Raw genomic sequence first — 9,803 nt, forward strand, 5'->3', positions numbered from 1 at the left:
AGCAAGCAGTAGTTAAACTTAAAAGTTTCCCTTCGAAAATATATCACAAATTTTAGTGATTAATCTATAGTAATGCTAGGAAGAGGATACAATTTTCTTGAATCGTCCTAATTCTAAATGTAATATTATTAAATTTTAATTTATTAATAATTTTAAATGTAAACACATTTGAGATGAAACAAGAACACTCTAATGTCCTTATAACAATCTATCTATCTATCTATCTGTCATATATGTTACAAAGGTATCAATCTGAATCCAACTTTACTCTCTCTATATATATCCATTTTATGCAACGAGCCAACGAATCAAACATATCTCTCTCTCTGGTCTCTATCTCTCTCCTCTTGCCTCTCTCCGAAAAGCCTCTGGGATCCTCCGCCACTCGATGTAATGCTCAACCAGTCCACATTACATCCGAAACATGTTTTCCGAAATCGTTTTCTACGACTCTGATTCTAACACTTTTCTTTGGTTTCTCTTTTTGTTGTGTTCAATTTTTTTTTTTTTGTCTTAGATCTCCGTGACCGCGCGTGTGTGTTGGGTTTTGCCGAATGTCGAAGCCAGGAGCTTTGGATCTCGCGTCAGGTCTGGGTGGGAAGATCGAGAAGAGTGAAGTCCTCTCCGCCGTCGAACAGTATGATGTTTCACTCACTCTTTGTCTCTCCAGAGTTGTGCTTGTGGAGCTTCTAACTAATCTGTTTCTCTGTCTTTCTGAATGAATCTTCAGTCTTATGTTTGATATAACATGTCCTCAAAAAACCCAAAAGGTTTTACGGTAGATGTAAAATAAAATGTGGGATTTTCTATATTACGCCAAACTTTAGTGCCTGTTTTTTTTTTTTTTTTTTTTTTTTTTTTTTTTTTTTTCTCTCTCTCTCTCTCTCTCTCTAAAATTATGATTTAGCTCCAATCTCTGTTTCACTGTTTTTTTACCTGAAAGATGATTTGGGTTGATTAAGCAACAAGAATGAAACTAATCCGGATTATATCAGAAGCCAAGTTCATAATAAAGGTGTTTAAGTATTACTCTGGTTTTGATTTGGGTTGAATATTTCGGGCGCCCAGTTGATAATTACAGTGAATTTAAGGTTTTTATTTTGTGGGACACTGTGTTGGTGATGACGGTGGATCTGATACAAATACTTTTTCTTTTATTTTATCGTTTCTGTAAGGGAATGTTGGGTTGCAGAGGTGGACCCTAAGGTTAATGCATTGCATTGATTGCGAATGTACTGTTGGTGAAAATGGGACTGCTATATCCACCAAGTTCCTCCTGACAATAATTATCCTTGTGGTACTTTCAACCTGTGAAGTGACCAAGGGGTGCCCCCTGGTTTTAATAGTTTTTGATTGTGAAGTGGCAAGAAATTTATGTAGCTCGCTATATAATTTGTTTGGTGTTGATTGAGTTGGTGAGAGAGTTGGTAATAAGTTGTGTGGTCAAGTGACATTTTGGATGGAGGTTAGCTCCTTTATGTACAATGTAGTGTATTTGGAGAGAGCAGAATGCACGGACCTTTCAAGGATATTTTTTTTAAAAAAATATTGGTGAGTTTAAAAAAGCACGCCCACGGTGAGTGTTGAACCCACAACATAGCGCAGTAAGTTTGATGGCGTTCTGGGAAAGTTTAGAAAAAGAATATCTAGCTAGGAATTTTCTTCTACCACTGACTCGAAATGGGGTGTCGTTCCCCTTTTTGTTTTGGCTGTTTACCAGGCTTATTTAGACAAGCTTTTGATGAAATCCGAATTTATGGAAATTTGTGCTTTATTGGATATAAAAAGTTGGAGATTTCGTGGCTGCTAGAGGTTTGAATTGTGTTTGTGAGGTTTGATTTCCATTTCCTTTCCTTTTCTTCATTTTCAACTGTACAGTGACAATAGAAGTTCAAGCTCTGTTGTTTTACAGAATATGAAATTCTGGCAAGGGTACCAATAATCTTAAATAAATATACATGTTACCCCGACTTAAAATAGAGACAGATATTTCATCCAGTGTATACTGCATTGATTCTAAAGTTAGAATGCTATGCAACTGAAGTTTCTGCATAATAGCGGATAAACAAGTTGCACGCCATAACCTGGTTACTGGAATGAAAGTACAAGAACCACAACCACCTTAAGAAAACATGACAAACCACTAACTTCTTTTGGAGCTGTTATGGAATTAGATGTGAAGCCAAATTCATCTAGTATTCCAGACATGAATTGCTTAAGATTCCAGAATCTACTATATTTTCCACTATGTTGAACTAATGAGGTTTGGGATATTATTCATAGTCGACAAAGTGGGGGGGGGGGGGGGGGGGGGGGGAGGGAAGTGCACTAATGCTGTTGCTTGAGGTCTGTTATGAAGTTATTTTAATGTTGGTATGCTATGTTTTCTAATATCTTTATTCTCTATTATTAAAGAATTGTGTGTACATGGCCCAGCTCTTTTACTGTCCTTCAATTTTGTAGGAGTAATTGATTACATTTGAGAACATTAAGCTTCTTATGCTTGTAAATGTTAGCATTTCTAGAAAAGCTTTGTTGATACCTTGGTGTGGCATACCTGATGATGTGACTTTTCTGTCCTCGATTTATTGTTGGCATGGTTGGTTTTTGTGGTAAAAGTTTTTGTTTGGCGATTCAGGTATGAGAAGTATCATGGCTTTTATGGTGGTGATGAGGAAGAGAGAAAAGCTAACTACTCTGACATGGTGAGTGCTGTTCTCTTTTTAGCAATCTTTTTAATTGAGAATTAAGATTGTCGTGTTTAAAGAATTAACTGCCAATCAACAGAATGTCCATGTGATGGCAGTGTTACTGTCTTTGGAATTTACTATAATAATATGTTTGGCGTTTGGTTTCTAAATCATGTTATAATGTATTCTAGGAAATCTGTTCCTCTTTATTTCATGGTCAGGATTTAAAATTGGTGCGTCTATTGTATACATGATGTCAATGTTGGCACATCTTTTTAAAAAATTAAATAATGTGGCATCATGTATACTATTAGATGTACAAACTTTATGATGTAGATTGGAAAAGCCTTGAACTATATGTTGAACCTTGTACGAACCAGCAACTTGAATTAGCCTTGTACGAGCCAGCAACTTGAATTATTTGTGAAGTTATTTTTGTTTATGAGGTTTTTTCTATATTGGCAAGGTTGGCCTTCTTATACTTGATCTTTTTTCCATCTTATTCGTTGTTCTATTGGTTGAAATGAGGAATAACCTGGAAATTTTCCATTTGGATGCCAGATCTACTAGATGTCTGAAGAATAAAATTGAACTGTCTCTTGTGGATTTCAGGTTAATAAATACTATGATCTTGCTACTAGCTTTTATGAGTTTGGCTGGGGGGAGTCTTTCCATTTTGCGCCCAGGTAGCCTTTGAAGAAATGCAGTATAATTCCTTTTGGTGTACATTGCTGATTATATCTAATCATGTGCATATTTTTGTTCCTAAAGATGGAAAGGTGAGTCTCTTCGAGAGAGCATCAAGCGACATGAGCACTTCCTTGCTCTACAACTAGGCCTGAAGCCTGGACAGAAGGTTTGTTCCCTTAGTAGAACATGGGGAAACTGACAATTTAGAGATTTACTAGTTGAATTTTGATGTTTTTGTTTGACATAATAGGTATTGGACGTTGGATGTGGAATTGGAGGACCGCTAAGAGAAATTTCTAGATTCAGGTGAATGGCCTTTTTTGTTTGGGGAATCCTGTTCTAACTGGGAAAGTTTTGGGATTTATTGAGCGTTTAATCTCTTCCACCCCCTCCCCCACCCCTCCCATCCATTTTCTCTCCTTTTGATTTCTACCATTGATTAAACAATAGTGCCATGGAGGTCATGCTTTCAACTTGTTTGTAGTTTTCATTATATTCTAGGTACACTCACAGTAGATATGTTTGTGCTTTGTGGTTCTGGATAAATATTGAAAGTATTATTGAATTGCTAAAGTAATAATGATATCAATTAGATTTTTGAGAAAGAGAAAACAGAAGTGCTTAATAGTTGCTAGGATTGTATTTTATATTCCGTCTATAAATTGTCAACATTTACCTTTGAAAAAGCTTTGATAATAAATTTTTGGACTGATCCTATTTTTGCTTATGTTATAACTACTTGTGCTGGTATTTGGTATAATTTAGAAGGTTTTGAAGTTTCTATATTTATTGAACTTTCTCTTGAGGAAGGACTCTTTAGTTATGTATGCAATGGTGATTTGTTACAGCTCAGCATCAGTTACGGGGTTGAACAACAATGAATATCAGATCACAAGGGGAAAGGTATATAGTGGTCTCTCACTCAGTGATATAAAATCAAACGCATTTAGAACGATCATTATTACCTCTTGTTTTTGTGTTTTGATTTAGTTGTTAGGAAAAACCTGAGCAGTGGTTGTGGGCTTTTTGTTTCTTTTTAACTTTTTGTCTTTAGCCCATAGTATTGGTTTTATAAGGATTTTTCGCAGTTAGCTTATAACGACTGAAGTGCTAAAATATCAAAATAGCAATGTCACATGCAAGCTTCTGTCGCTCCACAGGAACTAAACCGCATTGCTGGAGTGGACAAAACCTGCGATTTTGTGAAGGTTGGTTATATTGCAGACCAAGAGACTTGGAAACAAACCTTTTATGTTACTACAAAAGGGTTTTTGTTGATAGATGCCTGATTAATATTGATTCTTGATGACGCAGGCTGACTTCATGAAAATGTCATTTCCTGACAATACTTTTGATGCAGTATATGCAATTGAAGCTACTTGTCATGCACCAGACGCAGTATGTATTCAAAATCAAATTCCACTTTTTAGTGTATTTTTCTTTTTTTTTCTCTTCGGTTCATATTGGTTTAACCTTTGCTTCTGATCTGGATAGTATGGATGCTACAAAGAAATATACAGAGTACTAAAGCCTGGCCAATTTTTTGCTGCATATGAGTGGTGCATGACTGATTCTTTTGATCCCAATAACCGAGAACATCAAAAAATAAAGGTAAGATATGCTTGAATTAAGCATGATTATTTTATCGTTTCAATGTAACAAAGTTTCATTGGTGTAGGCAGAAATCGAGATTGGTGATGGCCTTCCTGACATCAGGTTGACAGGAAAATGCCTTGAAGCTCTCAAACAAGCAGGTTTTGAGGTGACCTCAAGTTACAAGTTATTGTTCTTTTTTCTGAATCTCTTTTTGTTTTTGGCACAAGTTTCAACTTATTTGTTTATTCTGCACAAAGGTCATATGGGAGAAAGATCTTGCTGTGGACTCACCTCTCCCTTGGTACTTGCCTTTGGATAAAAGTCACTTCTCACTGAGTAGTTTCCGTCTAACTGCTGCTGGGCGTTTCATTACAAAAAACATGGTAAGATTTGTTTCATTGAAATGCTTCCTTGGTTTTGTTAGCTCCTGCCTCTACAACACTCTTTGGAAAAGCCATGCTTTTGGGTTGAATGGTTTTGCGGCTTTTAGATTATCAAGAATTCATACTTGTTCAACTCTAGAAAGGCAGTTGATTAGAGCTGAGTTTTCATTTTGGCAGGTGAGGGCCCTTGAATTTGTGGGACTTGCCCCAAAGGGAAGTCAACGTGTTCAAAACTTTCTAGAGCAGGCTGCAGAAGGGCTAGTTGAAGGTGGAAAGTGAGTGTTCCCTCTGTAATACTTAATTCTCTTTGTGCTCATTTGAGAACTAAATCTGCTAAATCTTTGATATATCATTCCTGAGCAACATAAAGGTAGTAATTATATTTCATATATGAGCCTCAAACCTGAAATAATGGGCCTTCTCTTTTTAGTATTAGAATAGGGAAAGTTGTAGCCTCATGCAGAATCCACCATTACATGGGATCCATCTATGTAGAGTTTCTCTATTCCAGTAATTAGTGCAAGTGGGTGATTTTGAACTGGTCCTTATTCTCTAATTCCACCCACTCTTACAATGACAAGTGAAAAGAAATGGGTAAATAAAAAAGAGAGCCTTTGAAATTCTTTCCTAATCACAGTTTTTTTCTTTCTCACATAATTATATTACTGTCTTTCAGGAAAGAGATTTTCACACCAATGTATTTCTTCTTGGCCCAGAAGCCGCTTTCAGTCAATCAGTGACATCTCAATGTAAACTAATTAACCTGATATCATAGTCATGGAATCTTCCCTGAGATGCTGATGGGTTGAAATGTATGTTAGGATTGGGTTTTTACCATGCTAGTTTGTGATCTTGGTTGCCAATTGAAAGTTGTTTTGTCTGTGTTTAGTTTCCTCTGGGTTCATTTGTTCTCCTCCTTTGGCTTGAGCACTGTTATAGCCTTCTTACATTGGGATTTTGGCTCTTTTAATTTATCTAATGAATAAATTTCCTCTCTGCCTTGGCTGGGATTTGTGTGCATGTTTCTTTGTTAGCTTTTTTCTTCTTAATTTAATGTTATGGGAAGAAAATGACTCATAGATTATGCCTTTTCTGGGTCCCTCCATCTATAAGATACATCATTATTTACCCATGTACCCTATTTTCCCTAATTAAATTTTCTAAAACTTATACAACCCTCTCTTGGAACTAGTTTTTCTTTCACTAAACTGGATTGGAATAATTTTCTCCAATCTAATCTATTAAACTAATATCAGTAATCGTCTCCTTTAAGGATAGATATCAGCGGCCTTTGATTTTATTTTTTATTTTTTTGAAGTACAAACTAATCTAAAGCTTAATAGGATGGAGTAAAATGAGTATATAGTATATAGTACTACTCCCCCAATTTAATTCAAGAGCAATTTTATCATTTGTCTTGCTGGGTTATTTTCTTAAGTCTTAGACTACCTTACCAAACACAATTGAATTATATTGGCACTTAATACAAGGTAGACCGTTTCAGCCCTATTTTATCTTGCTTTTTTATCTGTTCCAGCCTACCCATTATGACGCAGCACCAAACTGGGAGTTTTATGAGACAGATATGAATTAGTTGTCTTCAGCCCATTCATTGTCGGACATTTTTTTTATTTTTTTCTTTTAAATTGGGATTAAAGGTTTTTTTTTTTTTTTTTTAATTATGTCTATTAAATTAACATTTATTTTTAAAGCCTGTAATTCACATACTTATATATCAATTTAAATAAAAACTTTTGTCATTCATTGTTAATTAATTAGTTTGCTCAAATATCCTAAATAAAATTTAGGAAAAATTTCATTTTTCCCTCTCCAATGTCATCCTCAAAGTTTTGAAGTTTACAATGTGAATGTCCAATGTATTAGCCGCTTTCGATCACTCATTACTGTCGGTTCAAGACTTATTTCGGACTTGGTATCAAAGCCGAAGGTCTTGGGATCAACCATGACTCCGTCAATTCACCCCAAATTTAAATTAAATATTCCACGTGTTGGGCTTCACCTATTAAAAGAGAGTTTGAGCTTACACGTGAGGAGGAGTGTTAAAGTAATGATCAAGTGATTAAATTTACATCTTCCTATCAGCTTAAGTTTTTAGGAAAACTGGTAGTTTAACTTTCTTTTTTGCTAACCCAATCAGCTAAAACGTTTCATAAATTTATAAAAATACAAAGATACCCTTATTCAAAAATTAAAAATTAAAATTAAAAATCCAAAAACCACACATTTTTTTAACACGAAAGGAAGAAGTCTTTAAGACCAAAAGTAATGGAATATCCATGAGGGAGAATAAAGCCATTGAATATGGCCTGGTTGGTGGACACAAAAGGCTATGGCGTTTTTTCTTTCTTTCTTTCTTTCTTTTTTAGGTTTTCTATATTTGTTTATTTTTTAGGTTTTTAGGTTTTCTATATTTGTTTAATAGGCAATGAACAGAATCAATTCACGGGCCACAAAAGAGCATAACCTCCCAAAACACCAATACCAATCACATTGTTTTATCAAAGACTTTGTCGGTGCCAACCCATTTGGCTTCCTGTAATTTCACATTTTTTTTTGTGATCTATTTTCAATTAGCACATGCCCTTGTCAAATATTTTATAGCCCTAAAGCACCTCTCCAACAATAATGGCCTAGTTTTTATACAAAAGCATGTGTTTAGAATCATCTCTCAAGTAAATTCTTTGAGGAATTGGTCAAAACAAGATTTTTTTTTTTTTGATAATTATCTTTTTTCCTCCTAACTACCACTCGATTACCATATATCCCCATTAACTACCAACTTCACATTATAACCCCGTCAAAGTACCATTTCGTTACCAAAATCCCCCTTCCGTTAGTCAAGGTCGTTAAGTCGAACAGTCAAGGCCGTTAAGTTGGACGGTCAACTCATCACGTGCTCGTCACATGCCTTGAATGCGTATGCATTTTTTTTTTTTTTTTTTTTTGGTGGTAATTATCCTTTCCCTTCATAAGCTACCACTGGATTACCAAATACCCCCATCAACTATCAACCTTACGCGCACGTGATGGGTTGACCGTCCGACTTAATGACATTGACTGACGGAAATGGTGTTTTGGAAACAAAAGAGTTGTTTGATGAGATCGTAATATAAAGTTGATAGTTGATGAGCGTATATGGTAATCGAGTGGTAGTTCATGGGGAGATGGGAAAAAGGATAATTACCCTTTTTTTTTTTTTTTTAATAAAGTCGCAACTTTCTTATGGACGGAAAATTGATGGAGGGATCTATTTAAAATCAGAAACAAATTAGGACTATATTTGTTAAGAAGTGTTATAATGTTAAGTAAAGGTGAATTTTATTTATTATTATTTTTTAATGATTTATGATTTGAGGACATAAAACAGCATAACCTAACTAACTGTCAAAATTAAGAATTGGTAAAAATAAAGGACTCAAGGTTTGTTTAGGTTTACGGTTTTAAAACGTCCAATTAATTAAGCGTTTGGTAAAGCAATTTACACTTTATAGGATTTGATTTCAAATCTCACTTTTTAACTTGAAAAATTGCAATCCTAAACACGGTCTAAATTTATTTATTTTTTCTTAATGTAAAGGACATAAAGTTTTAGCAATATATATCTAAAATTCATGTCTTCATTACAAAACCTTAGGAAAGGTGACAGAACAGAACCAGACAAACTCTCTTAAGGAAATACATGCACTTCCGAATAATGAAAACATGGAAGAAAATTTTTTGTGTATAACATCTTCTTTCTTTTATGATATAAATCAAACAGAATAAAGAATGTATTCTGTAGTTTCAGCTGCCTTGGGACCGCAATACCGCATCTGGGTTGGCACCTCGCCGCTGCCACCGGAGGCGGAACTTCCGCCATGTAGGTGGAGGAGGTGGTGGTGGTTGTTGTCGTCGGAGGCCGCCGGAGGGTGGTAGTACATCTTGCCGGTTTGCGGGCAGTGAGAATGAAACCTTGCCGCTATTCTGACGCCAGCATCTAACAGCTCCACGATCTTCCCCATGGTATATATATCTGATAACGTATATGAATCCCTCCTTATAAAACCCTTTTTCTTTTCTCTCTTTTTCTTGAAGGAAGAAGAAAAAGAGAGAGAGAAAGGAGGAAACCCTTTTTCTCTCTTTCTTGAAGGAGAAAGAAGAAGAGAGAAAAAGAAGATGGATTTGCTAGAAGATGTCCCAAATGTGGGCGTCCATGAAAGGCAAGAGTTGTGTAGGGTTGGAGGAGGAAGAGGGCCAAGATGTGTGGTATATATAGCTGGCTTTTCTCTGTCTTTTTTTATTATTATTATTTATTTATTATTATTTTAAGGGTTAAATACTAAATTAGTCCCTAGGGTTTCACAACTTTATTTTTTCCCCCCTGGGTTTTCATTTTTATCACAGGAGGTCCCTGTGGTTTTGATAAGTGACCAAATTAGTCAAT

At 35.4% G+C, this 9,803-nt stretch overlaps 1 protein-coding gene across 1 annotated transcript; it reads left to right on the plus strand.

Annotated features, from left to right (window-relative positions):
* The first annotated feature begins 272 nt into the window (after positions 1-272).
* Positions 273-6,355, plus strand: SMT1 (sterol methyltransferase 1). The gene is made up of 14 exons (XM_059578149.2): positions 273-390; positions 518-637; positions 2,639-2,705; positions 3,303-3,376; positions 3,462-3,546; positions 3,631-3,686; positions 4,229-4,283; positions 4,541-4,588; positions 4,695-4,778; positions 4,875-4,991; positions 5,059-5,142; positions 5,234-5,359; positions 5,537-5,634; positions 6,036-6,355. Exons 2-14 carry the CDS (start codon positions 555-557, stop codon positions 6,097-6,099), a joined length of 1,041 nt encoding a protein of 346 aa, XP_059434132.1. The 5' UTR covers positions 273-390; positions 518-554; the 3' UTR covers positions 6,100-6,355.
* Positions 6,356-9,803: the final 3,448 nt, after the last annotated feature.

Source organism: Corylus avellana, chromosome 2 (assembly GCF_965113065.1).
Source record: "Corylus avellana chromosome 2, dhCorAvel1.hap1.2, whole genome shotgun sequence".
Lineage (NCBI taxonomy): Eukaryota > Viridiplantae > Streptophyta > Magnoliopsida > Fagales > Betulaceae > Corylus > Corylus avellana.